The 19,589-nt window shown below is 41.3% G+C and overlaps 1 protein-coding gene across 3 annotated transcripts in view; it reads right to left on the bottom strand.

Moving 5' to 3' along the window:
- pkp4 (plakophilin 4) overlaps positions 1-19,589 on the bottom strand; it is an 84,110-nt gene that overhangs the window by 31,157 nt on the left and 33,364 nt on the right. For 2 of the 3 annotated variants that reach the window (XM_042425511.1, XM_042425513.1), the window contains 5 exons: positions 14,208-14,320; positions 7,654-7,688; positions 4,272-4,403; positions 3,495-3,694; positions 2,396-2,984 (listed from right to left, as the gene is read on the bottom strand). In XM_042425511.1, the coding sequence (XP_042281445.1) occupies positions 2,396-2,984; positions 3,495-3,694; positions 4,272-4,403; positions 7,654-7,688; positions 14,208-14,320 (1,069 nt within the window). The remainder of the gene's footprint in view (positions 1-2,395; positions 2,985-3,494; positions 3,695-4,271; positions 4,404-7,653; positions 7,689-14,207; positions 14,321-19,589) is intronic. The other variant, XM_042425512.1, reaches the window with a different exon arrangement.

The following is a 19,589-nucleotide window of genomic DNA, read 5'->3' as shown; positions in this document are numbered from 1 at the left end:
AACAAACCTCTTCCTCTATCTGAAAAAACTACCAACACCACCACCACCACGAGTATACAGAGCTAACAGCATGGCTGATTCAAGGACAAAACAAGCTTGTGAGAGTTCTACTTAAACAGAAGCAAGGACATTTTTCTAATTTATGTATTTTAATACATAAATCTATTTCTTTGTTAAGGCTTAAATGTTAAAGCTGCTCTGAGCATTCTGATTTGTGTAGAAATCAATCTAAAGCTGAATATACCTCTGAACTTCAAATTAAGCAGCAAGTATATTGTGATAATTCTGGACATATGAAAAACATACTGTGACCATATTGTTGGCCATATTGTCCTGACCTACTCTGCAGATTGTGTTGTTAAATCACAGCACAACGCCTGACCCTAAAAGAGAACACTATCATAAACAAGTTCACATTCACTGGTAGAAACGATGGTTAGTTGGAGATGATTATTTACCCAAGAACAAATAACAAGGCACATGTGCACATGCAGCACCGACATGAATCACAATACACAGAGGATGATGGGAGACGGATGAAACACATCAACCAAAAATGTTCACCTTGAACGTCATCATCAACCAGGGCATCTGAGGATATCCCCAGGCAGCATGAAGACAAGCAGAAAACAGTCCATTAACCTTGTAACACTGTAATACAGTGATTTGCTGAATAAGTGCTTCGTTTTAGCTTTTGGAGGAAAATAAAAATGTTATTTTTTTATTTTTTTTTTTACAGGTGAGCCCTTCTGTTACAAGCTTCAAATGATGACTTATTTCTTCCTCCGATTGAAAAACCTTCAGACTGAAATGTGAAAAGCTTGCGATTTTCACTACACCTGTACTATGTAATAACTGTTATTTTCATTATCTGTCAATACTAGGTCCTTATCTACAGGAGGTACCTTAAAAAGTAAAAAAAAAAAGCATTGAAAATGAATGAATGAGCACAGCCTGGCCTCTTCCTGTTATTGTGAGGAAAAACTGTTTGGCTTCAACTTTAAGATACAGATAGAGATACATGTTTTGTCTAGAAAACATTAGCCTGCCCTTGTTTGTTAGTCTTTAGTGCTAAAAGGATGACACACAAACGAGGTTGGGCAGGTAGGTTCTCAAATCTTCCCTGATCGCTGCAATTATTTTGAATAAATTACACACACACACCTCATATTTACTCAGTTAATGCCCTCGATATAGCCATGATAACGCACTCATCAAAATAATGGATTAAGAAAAAAACTCCATTATATGTTGTAGTAATCATTTTCTCTGCCTTTTCAATTATTTCATTACATAGGGACACTTCGTCGTGTAAAAAGTTAAATTACTTACTTACTGTAAACACCACATATTCTCAACATTAACCAACATTCTTGGTTAACTACACTGGCTAGCAAGTTCCAGAGTTGACCGAAAATGACACTGATAATGGCTGTCAGACATTATTGATCATTTCCCCCACAAAAAAACAAGAACGCAGCATCATACTGCTTAATGGGGTATTTTAAAAATGGCAACTAAGGCCATCATTCACAATGGATTAACCTCATTTTCTGCAAGCCTTTGTGTGATGTTTTAAAAGTCACTTAAACATGAAGGAGAAATGTATTCAGTGGTTTTCCAGATCTTATAATATCAATTCAATGTCTCCTTCCAATCTGTACTGCATCGCCACATATTAGCTATACAAGCTACTACATTAAGGCTGCTAGATTTGGTTTCCTATTATATTGTTAACAGCCAAACTATTATGATTAGCAGTCTACTACACTATTTGAGCTAATGTTTGTTTTCAGGCAGGAACTATGTTTTGGCTACACTCCAGAACAACCACTGACCTCAGTCACTGCTTCCTTTCAGATTCAATATGCAGAGCACAGAGCCAACAAAAAAAACATAACACCGTCCAAATATTTTAAAAATCCTCTACTCAAGAAGTTGAGAAGAATTCATTACGAGCAGTTATGTGGTAGCCAACAAAATTGATTCACTCAAGTTTTACATGCTAAGAAAGGCTACACAAAATACCCATTTCATATGTTTTTACTGTTCATTCTATCAATGTTTCTATGTATTATCAGGCTTTTTCAAGGTAATACTCATACATAATGTACACTTGAACTAACGAATATGGATGTCGACGCTGTGCTCCTTCCAGTGGTCATAGAAGTGCTGTGAGTTTGGCACATACACCACACACACACACACACACACACACAAGGACACACGGTGATTTACACAGCAGGCCAGCGAGGCCAAACAGAGAGGAAAACACCATGCACGCTTCTCCTCTCTGATTTGACTGTACTGCCCTTAGACTTTTTTCTATCTATAACAATGCTACAAAACTATACAGACAGTTGAAAATAGTGTGTGTGTGTATGCATTTAAGCACCTGTGAGGCTGTCAGGTCGCGTCATCCTCTCGTAAATGTCGTAACTCTGGGGTCCGTAGGGGTCGGTGTTATGGAGCATGGCACGGGGCAGAGTGGAGCTGTAGTGCTGGGGCACAGCGGTCATACTAGCCCTGACTGGAGACGATGAGTGAGTGAGACTAGGCTGCTTAGTCAGTGGAGGGTTGATGTTGTCTACCATTGTCAGAGGCGAGCCCATGCGGCCCGATGATGACCCTGCAGAAGCCTGATAGGGCGAGGTTGTACGGCTAGCGCTGCCCGATCGCGAGTTTGTGGAGCCCATGCGTCGCAGTGCAGCAGGAGAGTTTTTCTGGGTGGAGTAGGGTGAGCCGCTGCCACCGCCGCTGGTGGCGCTGGTGCGTTGAGCTGAGGGCAAGGTGGTGGAGAAGATGCTGGAGAGGGGTTTGGGTTCGGTTACAATGGGTGAGCCGTAGGCACTGCCAACTGAGGTACGCAGGGAGCCGCGGGAGGGGGACATACTGCTGGCGTAGGCCGGCGAGTGAGAGCGAGAAGGCACTGAGCTTACCCTCCGCATTGCACGGCCAGGCACTGCTGTTGTGACTGCTGGAACCTATAAGTCAAGAATAAAAAATATGGCTTAATGCATTTGTTACTTCAGTCCTTAAGGAGCAATAAAAATCCTTACCAATTATGCTGTACTTGGCTATAAATTGACTTGTACAAAGATAATGAAATGCTAAATAACACAGCATTACATAAACCATTTAATTACAGGGCATGACTTTACTCTAGGCCATATTTATTTTCTGTTTCCATCCCCCATGGAGTGTGTCACCGTGCCATTTGGTTTCTCAGTGGTCTCTGTGTGCGATGTTGTATGAAGCATGACTATGTCTATGGCGCTCAGTGCACTGTCCACCTTCTGTGCCTTTAAGCATTACATTGATACCTTCGCAGAAAAACAAGTTACAGCAATTTTGGACTGTTAATTAACGACTGTTTAATTAAAATAAAATATATGCTAATGTTATTCAGAAAATTGTTCATTACAGATATGAGTGGGGGTTTTTTTTTGTTCCTGATAACAGCAATATGTTGTATGTGCAGTTGCTGGCAGTACCTGGGCTGAAGCCTGGCCCTCGGCCCTGGCATTCCTCATCAGGGTGCCTGTGCTAGGGCTGGCGCCAGGGAAGGAGTGCTGCATCCTCAGCTCACCCTTGCCCAGGTTCTGGCTGCTGAGGTAGCCGCTGCTAGCATCCTGGTAGCCGCTGTCCGAGTATGAGTTCATCTGAGTTGAGCTACGCGAATTCCCTGCGGACCCTGACAGAGAATGGAAGAAAAAGACAAAAATGAAATGGAGAGAGAGGAGAGGGAATGGTTAGAAGAGCAGGAGATAGACACACCATAAATGGTTTCATAATAGACATGACCTTTACCTAGACAGCATTACTAATGACAAATGGCACAGCGGGAGGATAACTGTTCTTTCACCCTATGATTCAGTGTATCCATGGTACATCACTCAGCCTTTTATAAGCTGTGATCAGTTATATTACTGTCGCTCAAAGTTTCAGTATGAAATGACAACGGTGAAAGATGAAAAAGACTTTCTGTATCATCAAAAGAGAACTAAAGACACACTGCTGACAATGACCCTGATGAAAACCTATGTGGGTCGCAACATGGTCATTTTAAATACACCTGAAGTATCCAGCACCTGTATGTGACTACCACAAAGACCCAGCAGTGCTTCTACTCCATTGTCTTCATGTAAAGACATAGTTTATTATTATATAAGCGACATATAGAAGTAGTGGGACAATGCCGAGGCAAGAAAAAGAGGATGTGAGTTTCAGAAAATAGGAGTGCAGAAGATAGAGAGAAGGCAATAACAGACCCTCACTTTCATGGAGGGAGGACTGCTCCGGGGAGTACAGAGACACCTGCTCTGACTCAGTCCTGATGCGGTAGCTGGACGACTGGGAGCTGTCAGTCACCCGTGACTTGGTGTCCCCTGGGGCAGCGGCATCTGGGAAGAAACCGCAGAGCGGGGAGTCAGACAGGAAGGAAGAGCTCTGTGTCAGAAACTATTACAGAGTTTTGGCAATGGATTGGAAGATTCCAACAGTCATTAAAGCAGTCAACAATATTTGGAGTTGAGAGGAAACAATAACATAATCATTTCTGCAACATTAGTTTCATGCTTGTGTACAGTTGGAGTCATTACATTTAATGCCCTGCTAATTTGTGCAGACGAAATTGGGTAGCATTTCACTTCAAAGTGATGAAAACTGTGTATACAGCCATTCCCCAAATAGTTTCACTGTTCTAGCTTTTCCCTACATCTCTGTCTCTTCATGCATGACAACAACCTGTGTGGCAAACAGGAAATGGAATTAGCCCTCTAATGTCCCCGCGCACAATGTTATGTTTCACCATAATCACAATCGAGTTGAGCGTGACCAGTGTCAATGGGTTACTCTGCAATCGCTAGAACAATAGGCAACAAGCGGAGGGGAACAGGGAGGCAAACATTGGCAGGCAGGGTCTGTCAAATCCTGCCTGGCTAGCTGGTGTGTGAATGAGAGTTGAATCCCATGAAGCTTGTTGTCCAAGCTGACCTGTTGCATAAATCTGTTGACACAGAGGCCTAGTGTGTTTGACAGAATCATGTGATCCCACCGCTGGCCCTCTAAGGGCATTTGCCCATTTATAAATGGGATTCACTCAAGCCAGGTTCAAATGGGGTCCAGTTGTCAGAATACACATTTGGCAGGGCCTGCTGTAAGAAGGCCCGTCTCCTCTCTCTTCCTCAACCTCTCCACCTTGACTTTAAGTTTCAGTTTAGTCTCGCTTTCCTGCTCACCCACTCACTCTCTCTTTTGCACTTCTCTTTCTTTGCCTGTATCTTTAACAAAATATCCATCCTTTTGTTACAGTTAAGGAGCAAAAGGGCAAAGGACTTGTACGCTGGGTAAGGGTGACACATGGAGCGAGAAAGATCACATAAAAGATCACATTTAAAATTATTAAAATTTTATTTCAAGCATTTCCATGTCCCTCTACACCAGAGTAATGACATCACTCAGCAAGTATTTTGTCTCCTTCCATTCTGGCTGTGACTTCTACGTCTGGCACACAGTGTGTCGTTTTAGACCACAGTAATTTATAATGAGCCTTGACCCTGTTTGATAAATGAGATGCCAAAAAGCCAGAACGGAGGAGGAGGACGAAGAGAGAGAGGAACCCCTTTTCACTCACTGAAGATGAAACATTGCTGGCTGCAAATATGAGTGTATGGCAGGGGTTTCTGGCATTCACATTTAAGTCTCCCATACGCAAAACAATTCCATGTCGACTGTTTTCACACATGACATGATCGTTCTGGATAGACACGAGAGAAGAAGAGAGTTGTCAGTCCTCACATGGATTATCTACTTATTTTGTAGATGAATTTATATCTCCAAAGCTTGCCGCTGCTTTGGTAACCCCACTAGTAGTGGTCTAAGCACCTTATAGCCCCCAAATACATGTTCTTATCTATTACTAATGTATTGGATAAAACTATAGAATACACAGTCAAGCAGCAACCATACAGGCAATCAGCTTGTCTGTGTCCCATAAGAACTGAATTTCTGTTTCTCTTATATATTATTTTGTAGGTAAAGTAATTTACTGGATTTAAACATGTTGACTTGTGTCATTCTTACGTTTTCTGCATAAAAGAGGTATTAAAGAAATGTCACTATGACCTGTAGGCAGATTACCAAAGTGGCTTTTATTAAAAATGACTAGGCGTTGTATTTTGTACATGACGCTAACATGTAAGACATATTGACCGAGAGAATGTCTGTAAGGTATTTGAAAAAGAAAGACAGAGAGAGAGGAAGTATCTGAACGAAAAGAGAAGAAACAGAGAGAAAGCTTTTATTCCGGGGTTTTTTTTTTGTCCTCTACTTGCAGTGGACATGAGGTGTGACTGCATTGACATTTCCTGCGGCTAAAAGGCTTGTTTCCACAGTAACACTTCCATCCCAAACTCTCAGACGGTGGCGACATACGGTGGCTCATGAGGCCAATAAACCTCGCAGATAAACACGGCCCATTACACTCTGTGCCACACATTTAGACTTTAATTCGTTTAGATTGGGAAAAAGTACATTACCGCATCTGACTATCATTAGTCATCTACAGCACAATGAGAAATCAATACAAAGCAAAACGGCAAAATGCATTCAGCAAGGAAATGGGGAGTGGGCAGCAAATGAGAAAACTGTGTAGTATTAATATTCCCAGTGCATATGTACAACCCCCCATAGGCTTCTCTGACAGGATCGACAATAAAAGATTAATGACCATTGCAGAAATTTACTAAGTTCCACTATGCAATTAATAAGCCATGAAAAACATTAGTAAACTCAATTCATTATCTTTTCTCTCTTGAAGAGCTTTCAGGGATGTGAGATAAACAAACAGAGACCAAAGGGCTCTGAGTGAAATACTTCTGCTCTCAATCACTGATGGTGTTGTGTCTGACTGGGCAGAAATGCTTAGATAAATATTAGAACAAGAAAACGCCTCAGGCTGTCAATTACTGTAAGCTTGGTTGAAAAAGCTCATGTTAGCAATGATTACTGCGGAAATCTAAAGCATGCCCGTAGTACACTTCAGACATACACACACCTCATAAAAAAGATACACATACACTCAATCCTCTCTGCCAATATTAAATAAGAATCTAAAAAGCACTTGAATGAACAGTTCTGCATTACAGATGCGACATGGGTCAGTATTTTATCACTGTGATACTGAGCAGAACTGTCTACTCCACTAATAGTTGATGTGAGCCTTATAAGGTAAACCTAGGATATACAAGCAGATGGGTATTTATGTCTGGCAGTGATTACTGACCACTGACTAGAGGTCTCAATAACTCCAGGAGCCACAGCTTGTTTCAAACCTGTAAGCAGGTAACCTAAATAAGTGTGTTTTAGTATTTAATGGTGTCCACAGCAACAAGTGTTCAATGAAAGTAGGTGGCCATGTGACCCAATGCATTACACTAAAACTCTACAGTGCGAACAGTAGGTTGTTCTTCTACATCAATTGTCTGACAAAAACTGTGGTATGCATTATTTTCAGGTTATTTTAGGTCTAGTTACAGGGTGAGATGGAGGGCATGTTTTCCTGAAGACACTTATCAATGAGTGTAGAGGACACCGAATGTGGTTCGAATGCATGCAAGATATGCAATCATTTTAGTGCTTGTGTTAACATACCTGCAGTTCTCCAAGGCAAGGACTTCTCAGATGAGCTGTACAAAGAAAAACAGGAGATAAAAGAGTGAATATAGGCACTAGAGACCAGGGACAACACACTGAATGACATGAGTGAAATGATCTGATGAGACGCCTTGGGGCCTCATATACTCTTTCCTTGGGATTTTCAGGTCAGGGTCACTGTGTTTGAGATAAAACAGCTAAAGGTTCAGAGTATAGCACCTCGGTAAAGATTTAATGTTTGAAACTCGGATGTAAAGCCCATTCCTGTCAACTGTGTTTATCAAGACCTAGAGGTGCCCTTGGTGACAGCTAGTATTCTGTTTGAGGACCCGTCAGCACTGACAACAAAGATATAGATGAGGGACTGGAAGCTGTTTTTCACCTGCAGCTTTAGTAAACATGCTAAGTCAAAAAGTACAAACGGCCAGGGGATGGATCCATTTTGATGGGAGCTGAAACCCCCTGATGGGAGGCAAGCTCCTAGAGATAAATCGGTAGTGATCATACAGTGCACTGACACACACTGTGTACAGGCTCGCATCATCCTGACACCCTGACATAATCCTGAAATGCATGCCATTGTATATTCCAGAACAGAGAGAAACTCAGACACGCACTCAGTCTTCAGAGAATAATGTGGGACAATAATGGTCCACATGGAGAACAATCATACTTTGTGACTATTACTCAGCCACATCACTGAGGATACCAGACTTTTCCATTGTTTTGGGTGTAGTTGCGCCGAGCCATGCTGGGAGCACTTGAGTCTAGCTGGCACGCTACGAATATTTCTCCATTACACAGCACGGCAAGGTAAAAGAAGCTGTTTACCTGTTGGAAGTGTGCTGGTTTGCAGAAAATGCAGTAAGAGCCTGCTATTCATCAAACACCATCATCACTGTGGCTGTTTCTGCTGGTACTATTCCTCCTAGAATTGTTTCTAACTGATTCACTGAAAAAGTAGCTCCAAATATCTCCGTATCATGTTGTCTCATCCTGTTTTAATTGTGGAATAGCATCGCTAACGAAGCTCTGCTAATTTGGTTATAAACACATTTCATTTCCTATAAATTCTTCACAATAAGTCATGTTATTTAGTCATTTAAAAGCTTTTAATATGAAGCCACAAAAGCAAGGTTTTCATCAGTGTTAACTTAACACAGCTCTGATACAGCTGAAAGGGATCAGGAACAGTGAAATAAAGCAGATATCTGAAAGTATAAAGAGGAACACAGGAGAGAAACTACAAAAGTACTGGGAGCTTAACAGAGACTTTAAAAAACAGCTTTTTCTCTGGTCTCCAGCACAGACATGAGATGAGTCTGTAACACACCGCTTGTTTGAGAGGGAGAAGGGGGTTGTCACGAGTTGGCCACGGTTGGACTTGCCAGCGAGCAGGACCGTAGCAGCATGGCTTGCCACGGTTATCCCCTGCTGTGAAGCTGTAGTGGAGAAGTGTTTTATCGCGGGCTGGCTTGGCTCAGCGTGCCTAAGGCGGACTGACTCGGCTAATGGCAGAACCCTATAAGTGACAGTATGTAGTGATTGATGATGAATGGTCCTGGATCAGTGGACAAAGGATGATACCTCATGGCAAGCTCAGAGATGGAAAGCACAACACCAAGTGCCCACTAGACTATGGCACAAATTAATTTTTTCAGAATTTTCAGAATCTGCATATAGTCACCGCCTTTTAATTGTCCTACTGCACTCTTGTTCTCATGTCTGGGACCTCACAATCACTATTAAACATGCCTTATATTTTTATTTTGCGGTTTTCTAGCGTGCTACCCGATGTCGTGTGAATTAACATGTGAGGATGTTTATTCTGGTCAGGATATGTGAGATTGCTTACCATCCCTGACAGCAAGAATGCTACAAGGAAGTTCCAGCAGTCAGCTGCAGTTTTACTGGTGAAGTACACCATCTCACCAAATAGGAGAGCAGGCTGTGGGAGTTACTGTCATTCCCCGCCTTCCTCCATGATGAGAAAACAGGTCAACTGTGGCGAATGTATGCCTAGACCAAACCTTCACAACAGGAACCTTACGGTGTACGCGAAGTGACTGTCGGCAAAATCCACACTCATCCACTGTCTATGGGAAGCGACTGCACAACTCACTCACTGCACAAAGCATGCTGGTATACCTGGTGATGTGGAACAAGCTGGTGGTACGACGAGAGGGCAGTACAAACTCAAAAATTTGAACGGTGTTCACATCAAGACAGCCAAGCTGTAGCACCGGCGACTTTCTCATGAGCTGTGTGCACCAGCTGTGTAACTGGCAGGGCAGGGCGGACGTTTATACGAATTGGTCGCGTACATAGGGGCTGCACAGTAATAGATATTCCTGCAATCAAGGCGTTGATGTATACAGGAGGCATTGTAAAACGCGGGGAGGAAATTACAGTCCATCCTGTAGCATGTTTACTACTCTTAATTTTCCTCTTCATCCTGATACATGATTAAAAGTTTTACTTTAAATGAACTGCTCAATCATTCAGTTTAATAGATCATTTGTTGTTAGTCTCTCTTTACTCAGGGTTTCACCAATACTTTCTTTACGGTCTGTTGCCCAAGTTAAATCATGAAAAAAGAAATAAACAGTTTTTTGGGAGACAAACTACAAACCATTTTCTTTCTTTCATCCTACCGTAGAATGCTTAAAAAAATGCAACTTAAATTATAATTAAAACTGAAACAAACTGAAAACTAAATTATAACTTGTCATTTTCAGAAAATAAAAAACTTAAACTGTAAATATACCTTCACAGCTTACCAAAACTGTATAACTGAATATATATATTATTAAAAAAAAGGAAAATTACCATAATCTTGCAGCATATGCACTGCACTCAAGTGATTATAGCTAGGGCCTCTGCAGAAAGTTAAGTGCAGAACAGACATGCGATGCGAGACACATCTTGATCTTAAGTCACCTAATAATTTCAACTTATGTAAGTACCTATGAAAATACTTTTTGACTGGAAGGAAAGTACTTTCTCTGAGCCATTTTTCTAGGGCTAATTATTATGACAAACCGAAGCCAAGTAGGTGACCTCAGAGCGATGTTCCCGCCCTTTTCTTTTTACTCTTCTCTAATTACTGGTCATTACTATCAAGCACCTGATGTTGCAACTGCTGTCATTTTTTCCATCTAAGGTGACACTCAATGTGCTTTAAGAAGTGAAACTCTCAGAATTTTAATAAGCACGCAGGCAATTAAAAAGAGGAAGTTGGGGGAGTTGTGCTCCACTGAACCGTGGCAGATGAAGTGGAAGAATGGCTGCCATAATGATGATGCACCATGCGTGCTGCATGCCGACTGGCTGGCTATCTAGCTGGCAGGGCAAAGCCACTGTAAAACTGCTGATGCTGATAAACAACAGGCCTAACCCTGAAAGGAAACTTTATTTCCCATCATTCTCTTTGGCAAGTAAGAGACTGGCTGGGTAGGTGGGTTGCATCTTTGCCAGAGGTCAAGTTTCATGACCATCCTCTGTATGCCTGTAGAAAAGCAGGGGGTGGTCAACTCCAGAGGTGTCAGGCAATGTAATGACTCCCATCAGAACCCTAAAGTGTGCTGTTGTCCTGCTGAGCTATTGAGTCAAGTAGTGTGACCTCAACGGTTAAAGCTGATCTCCATTCACACACAAATGTCCATTGACAGCCATTTCATTTGTCCTTGCCTGGCTTTAAAAAAGGTGTGTAAATGGTGTTGCAAGTTTTCTTTACAGGGTCCCTGGGAGGTGCTGAAAGGCTACCAGCCCCCCAGAGGGAAAAGTGAATCAGTTTACATGTACTTTAAAAATGTGATTAAATCTTTCGGCAGTAATTTCTGAAATTTCATGTAGGGAAAGTTGGTGGGAGAGTTTATTAAAGTATCATTATAACCTGATTATTGAGCCATTATTCAACCTTTACTTTTGCTTCTGGGACTTGTTTTTTTTAAGTGTGGCTATTTGCAACTGAAATTGTATATGTGGAAACAGTGAAGCAAGGTGAAAGGAAAGTACTTAATTACTTATAGTTGTTAACTGCTTTTACTCACCAATTAAGCAAATTTACAAAGCAAAGAGGAGCAGATTAAAAAAGAAAGGCTTCTTACTAAAATGTTATAAAATGAATTAATAAAGCAGGAAAATAACAAAAAGTCTGTGTAGCCGCATTATGAAAAAAAAAAAAATTGAAGGGTTAGACTCAGTATTGGCCCGCCATTCAACATCATGAGAATGATGTTGCTTAGTATAATAGAAAGCTACACAGATAGTGAAGTGTAATTGGCCGTTGTTAACTTTTACAATAACCTGATGCAATGACCTTATGAAGGCAGAATATCACATCAAGGATCATCAAAATAATAGTAACAACAAGAAGCCTTGAAATGATGTCAGTGAATTATATTATTATGGCTAATTGAAAATGGTTTTGGCAGTTGCGTTTTTATCCCTGTCAGCGTCATATTCAATATTTACTGGCATTTTGGCTTTTGGCCTGTTTGAACCACCAACCTCTATGAAAAATACCGATGTTGAGGTGCCACTCAAATTGTTAAATTTTTTGTCATGAGCAACCAGGGCAACTACGGGAAAGCAAGTATGTCGCTTGGATCTCAAAACACGATCTTTGGCATGGTTGGATGCACTAAAATTGGGGTCTAAAATACAGTACTTTTAAAAAGAGGAAATGAAAGTAAATAGTCTGGCTGTGTATATTTTCAGAGAGCTGTTGACCGGACCTTTTTGGTAGTACTTGAAGCTGCTCTATACCTGTACCTTTCTGAAAAGGGAGAAAGGGGAAATGGACACTCTTACTCCTGAGTACTGCAATCTGCTGGTAGTAGGTGGGTGTTTTTTTTCCCGTAGGTATGCAGGCTAGAGTGCAAGAATGCATCATGTAAGGGCAAAGAGCTTATTATCACAAAGCCAGAAAAAAAGATCTAACAGAGCCATTACAGCCCCTATTGAGACTAAGTGTCATATATCCAGATATATCCCAATTATATCACGGTTCATTTAAGAGTTAATGCCCCTCAAACCTGGCTTCAGACTGCATATCAGGTGACCATTTATGAACAATATGCAAATAACAATTCCATTTCTTTAGACATGAGCCCATGCACTGAAGAAACAGTGTATGTATGCATATGTGGAGTTGGTCAGATTTTCGAAAAATGGCTCTACATAAAACATTTAGGTACTTTCCTGTCAGTGGAAACATTTTAAATATTGCAAGGAGGAAAAGTAAAAGAAGAAACAGACATTCTGGGATGATTAGATGACGTACTCAACAGGACCTTTCACCTCTAGAATGTTATCAGTACCTTTTACTGCGCTGTATATGGAAAAGCACTCAATAATAATCCAGTGTGCGACGTTGGTGGAAAAAAATACACAATTTAAATGCCGTTCAACTACCTTACTGCCAGAGCGTGCTGTCATATCACTGTGTTCAGGGAAAAAAAAAAAAATCAATACCTTCACAGCCACCAAAAAATTGGACAAAGCTTCCACACATCATTCTCACAGCACTAACATGTAGTCAAATGTTTCCATTACCACATTCGAATATGTGAATAATGTTCAATGTTACAAAAAATACTTTAAAACCAACTAACTACAACTTAAAGTGACACTTCTTGTAAAAAAAGAAGACATACAAATCAATATAACATGTATTTTCTTTTACGTAATCTCAATTTTTTTGTAGATGATACTGTTATTCTGCTGCTAATCTTACAATTGCATTAGGTGTCATACTCCTTGAAAAGCATCAGTAAAATTATTGATTTTTTACAACTGTTATTAGTCAGTGTTAATGAAAATTCTGTGTATCGCTGCATCGCTACATCATCTGTATCTTTGACAAATGGCACTGGGGCAAACCATCAGGTCATGTTATTATATAAAACTGGTGTCCAACCTTCTTCACAGCAGGCCTGTGAAGCCCATCGGGATGTTGTATGTGGCATTGAGCTGTACGAATGAACTTCTTTATGTCTGAGCCACAGCAGATAGGACAGAATGTGTGGTCACTGAGGTGTGATGATCAAAAAAGCCTCGAGTCTCAGCTGATGAAGCGAGAATGAGTTCCCAGAACAAACTCTAAAAAGCTGCTCCACACTGACAGTAGCGCTTCAGTGAGCGTACGACACCCCGGTATCATGCACATTCACAAACATGTATGCTGTCACCGATAAACATTGGCTCATTATTTTCCCTATGAACTCAGCTGTATTCAATTTTAATTTCTGCTCACCTTAAGGGTGACTTGAGTCAATTAGCAGGACTAAATCCAGCACATTTAATTTGCTAAATGATGTGACCACGATTGGCTTAGATAACACTGGAACAATTCTTTCCATTTCAAACTATATAGACATAATAGACAGGAAGAGAAGATGATTAGGTTTACAGTCCAATCAGATGAGAGCACGCTGGGTTGCTTCATCACTATGCCATAAGGTTACACTATAGAATATGGCCACTGCTGTGAGGGATGAAAAAGCCATGTGTTGGATTGTGGCTGTGTGTGTCCATCTTCTCATTACCTGCTGCTACCAGCGCCTGGCGACTCGGCCCCGAGTCTGCATCTTTCCAGCTGATTGGCCACAATCTGTCTCTCCACTTCCAGCTCTCTGGTTAGCCGTTCAAACTGGAGCTCCTGCACATAAACACGATAAAAACAAACAAACAAACAAACAAAAAAAGACAAGGGACTGAAGGTCAGAAATACATTCTCATCAGAGTGAGCTTTACATACTTATATTGACATATACAACAAATGTGAAGTCAATATGAGGGAGGCAGGATGACAGTTTGACAGCCTGCTCCAACAGCGCTGTACTTCATCATGGCATGTTGGTTAATGATGACACAAAAATAGAAGCTTAAGGCACTGCAAATGAGCTAAGTCCAAAAGAAAAATGTTTTCTAATGAGTGGCTTAAAAACAGAGACCATGTATATCCCAATACACAAACTGACGTGTAGACACACATTCACACAGGCTATACAGTACTGCCATTTCATCCAGCCCACACAGAGATAAGCACCACTTCAGTGGGTGATATTTAGCCTTGGTGGCACTGTTCCTATGGGAGTCGGAGAAATCAGCATTTGACTAATTATCTAGTCTGAGCGAGGCTATTACTTGCACAGCTCTCTAGCTCCAAGCACTGCATTATGACACTCATAAGACACACACAGGGTCTTTTATACACAGAAAAATCATTGCATGCGTGCACACACACAAATTTGCATGCCTTAGAAATACCATTTTTGTCATCCTAAACACCACCTTGCCAGTGCAAAGAGTTATCTGCAGCCCACCACTAACACTTGTGTATTACCTGCAAAAAGGCCTCACTCACCATTACACTATGTGCACACAGCAGGTTCCTCGCCTTGCTATCCTTAGCTGCCCCATGTAATGTCGATTACCGCAGTCAATTACACTCACAGCTAGCTGCATACACACACAGACCAGCTCTTAGGTTCTTTTGTGATCTGTCTGAGGAAGTTCAGTCACTCTACAGCACTTGGACCAGCCTACTTTTCACACCAATGTTCTCTGAGGGTGCACTGAGATTTCTCTCTGCACTGTAGACATGCTCTACTCACCCCTCCCCCAAACTGCTGCTTTATACCCTCCACTACTCTCCTCTCCTTCACCTCAGTTGTAGATATGTGGAGCTTGACTGCAGTCAGCAGGATCATGAAAGAGGGAAAAATGCAAAGCCCTGTTTTCTTGTTGATAATGGCTGGGATACCAAAGCCACGCCATTGGCAAGCGCAACTAGATCTTGCATATGGCACGAATAAGATAAGAGAGACCTTTCTTTATCCCGAAGGAAATTTTTGTGCCAAGGATGCTTCATATACATGGGGAAATAAATATATTCATAGTATAAATATACGAAAGGAAAGCATGGTACAGTAACATGTATTGTTTACCTTCGTTACAAGTTGGAGGTGTGTTGTTTTGCCTAAACCACAGTAATACCCTGCAGCTCACTCGGGATGCTTCCCCAAGTAATATTCTTTTTTTGCAATATTCAAAAACCACTCCACCGACAGAGGCGTGAAGAATAGGTCCACATCTTGTTGTGTAGATCAGATTTATTGAACAATAGTGCTGCTAACAAAGGACCGCTACTCTGTATGACAAATGCGATGCATTTCTTGTAGCTGCTTCACAATAAAGCCTCCCAGGAGTTCATCAGCTTTCGGTGTGAAGCTGCAGCTGGAAGTATTTAGCTTGCAATAGCAGCAACTTAGCACAGCAAATACAAATCCAATATGGCTGTGGTGAGGCTGATATCTAATATGAAGGTGAAACACTCGAAATCACAGACATTCTGTCACAAGCCTCAACAACAACGATGCTTTCTCTCGCCACACAGATGTGTAACTATACCAGGGAAGACTTAGCATTAAAAATGTATGTATCATGATATATGCTATTTCTGTGGAATATTTTATGCCATGTCTTAAAATATATTTGGTGGAACAAAACAGTTGAATTATTTTAGTCAGTGGCCATTATCTACTGTTGAATTTTCACTTATTGTTTGATGTTTGGTGTTCATATAACTTTAATCCTTCAACTATTGGCTTTTTGAGGTGCCCCTTCCGAACACTTGAGAAAGCAGCATAATCCCCTTGTGTACCAAAAAAGATTGAACACATTATATTTCATCTTTCAGATCATTATCCTAATCATTTTATCGCCCAGCACAGGCCAGAGTTATGAGGCAGACTCTCCAGGAAATGGTAGGGGTCATCCAAATGTCCGCTTACTCGTGATACAATACAAACCCGCGAGGAATGAGAGTGCAGATACAGCTTTAAAGACAGGACAGAGAAAGAGCAGCCACAACCTTGATTTACTTGGAGAAAAAAAAACAAGCCCACAATCCTCTGAGCCCACAATGTGTGTGACACATAACTCCTGCTGGGAGACTCAGCTCCATTACAATTGCCAATTTCAACCTTTCATTCCAACCAATCATTCTTCTTTCCGGTCTTGAGAGAGGAACAGATAAGACACTATGAACAGTCAAAATACTTTGTATTGAAATGTATTCTGTCACAAGGTATATGCAGATCATAGGAAGAAGGACATATTCAATTAATGGGCTGCTTTCGACACGGCATTCATTTTAAGAAACTGGTTGTTGTAAAACATGCATTTTTTTTGCTATACATCTTAAGATCTGAACTCTTGATCTGGCATATATTCAACCAAGTCCTCAAAGAAACAAACACAGAGCCTGAAGGTCACCACCAATATTAACTGTTCTCTCACTAAGCCCCATGACTGAACCTTACTACGTGATGCAATGTGGCAGTGCTAGTTGGATGACTGTTTCCCACAAGAGGAAAGAAAGACTGAACTATTAGGACAACATTTCTACACACACACACACACACACACACACACAAAGAAGCCAGAAACTAATATGCGCTTAAAGCGCTGTGGTAATAAGATGACTTCACAAAGTAAACTAGGGATAAGAGTCAAGGTAGACAGAGAGAAGAGAAAAGAAATGATTCAAATACAGTCTCACTACTACTTGATGCAAGTCTGGAATCATTCCATTGTGAGAGTTTGCCACCAGTGTGCAAGAGAGGGGTAAAATCCACATGGACACACGCAGATAAAAGAGGGAGGAAAGAGAAAATCTGAACATTCAAATATTTAAACACAGTTCTCTCCCACTAGATATGCTAGTGCAGGAGCACTAGGCCATTGGCTGATTTGAAACAGTGATATAGAGGAGTGTAAACACTACTAATACAGTATAAACTAGAGATGAGCTGATCCACTTTTTTTCATTTCCGATCTGATACCGGTACCTGAAATTGGATATCTGCCGATACTGATACCAGAGCTCTTTTTTCTTGAATATTATTATCATTATTGTTGTTGTTGGTATTACGTGTAAGGTTACATGAGGCTGTAGTAGACCACACAGCACTTCTTATTAAAAACATATACAAAAATACATTAAAATTAAATGTATTCGAAAGCAATATTTGCCACGGGTGTGGAGTGTGACTTTAAAGAAAAATCCAATTATTTCTACTGTGGAGTTATACTGACCCAAAACAGCATGCAGACAGAAATTGAGATTAAAAACAAATGAATTTATTATAAGCGAAAACACAAGAACAGATTTAAAACACAGGTTAAAAGTCTAGGTCTCTTAGAAGAAATAAAACATCACTAAAGAAAATAAAATGTCTCCGTGTTAAAAGAGTCCAGTGTCCAGTACACCTAAGAGCAGTCTTCCTGCTTTAGCTTTGGCTACAACACGCGAGAGTTCTTGAGTCCCCGGCTGCCTCGTAGTGTCAGATTCAGATTCATCTGTCACAGTCTCCTACCGCATCAAGGGTTTATATGATGTAAGGTGGAATGGTCCAGATATATTGACTAACAGGGGTGAGCCAAAATAATCTGTTAACTGCAAACAAAATAAACAAAATATCCATGCGAATAAACCAAACGTATCAAACAAAAAGCAGAAGGAAATAACCATAAAGGAAGGGCTCTTTCATTTTCTGTGTATAGCTTCAATCTATTTCTCTGCTGCCTTCAGAGTTACTGTATGGACCCGTGCCACCTCGTCACGTGCAACAGTTCAAAAGGAAATATGAAAGCGAGACTTAATTGAAGGAGGGATGAAGCGCACATTCACCCCTCCGCTTTCCCATGAAGCGTGTCCCTTTTTCCTGCGGCGGCCTGCGGGTGCAGCGTGCTGTGTGTGGTGAGCTGTGTCTCCTTCCCACTGACTCACTCGCGGTTCCTGTGGGGTGTCAGCTGTACTCCTAGTTTTTACACTCTCTGTATTCTGGACCAGGCCGTAGGCTGGCATCTTCCCTTCGTTCTTCGGTTGTGTTCTGTGCACACTAAGTCTCTTCTACGCTGCTCTGTCACGGCATCTGTGAGCTCTGCTACTCTCCCAGTTGGCCAAAACATCAGACTATGGAATCTGGATTGGTACATGGATCGGTAATGTCAATCCGATATCCGATGAGTGAATTACGTCGTTATCAGCACCTGATATCGGATCAGTCACAACTCTAGTATAAACACACAAACACATACACGCATGCGTGCACTCACCTTAAAGACGAAACTCATCTTCTATGTGAGCGCTTACTAAGTTACAGTATGCAAGCTGCCTTGTATAAACATGTAGCAGATGCTAACGAAAAATTATGGTGAGAGACAGACCAAACCGTTTTGTTTACTGCCTGAATGAAGAAGGAGATTTCCTTAATGTCACTATTCTTGGCCCACCATTTCTGTGCCTTCTTTCTTTTAAGCTCATAATCCAATTGTTCTATTTGGCAGTGTGTCACCTTCTCAAGTCCAGGGACTTCATCTTAGGCTGCACACATCTCATTATACAGTGATACATGCAGGCAAGAGAGAGAAATAAACAGATATGGCTTTCTTAGTATTTCACACACACACTGACTGGCCTTCAATCCCCATACCCCCGATTAGATGGTCTATGATCTTGATCAAGCAAAGCAGAGAGAGGCATCTGCTGCAGCCATAAGGCACAGAGGTCTCTGTCACTACTGATATTCGGAACTGCTCCAAGCCTATAGTAGGCGGGCATCCTGCTTGCATTCCTGCCCAAACCCTGCTGTCCTCTTACTATGGACAAGCATGGAGTCAGTCCAGAGCTTCCTGCATGGAGCTCTGTCCTCCATGCCTTTACAAATTGGTTGCGGGCCTGACCTCAGTTGTGGTCTCATTGTGTCAGCTGTATGGTTTTTGTTACACACTGGAGTACACATCGATAGATTTTATAATCTATCTTATAACATCGCAGTTTCTTTATGATTGGAAGTCTTTTGTCAGTAAGGATGATTGAGAAACAGGAGGATGGCAAGAGTCAGGTGACCCACTCTCTC

The sequence above is a fragment of the Thunnus maccoyii genome, chromosome 11 (genome assembly GCF_910596095.1).
Source record: "Thunnus maccoyii chromosome 11, fThuMac1.1, whole genome shotgun sequence".
Taxonomy (NCBI): Eukaryota; Metazoa; Chordata; class Actinopteri; order Scombriformes; family Scombridae; genus Thunnus; species Thunnus maccoyii.
Note: the sequence above shows the minus strand (reverse complement) of the source record. Positions and strands in the feature narration are given on the sequence as shown.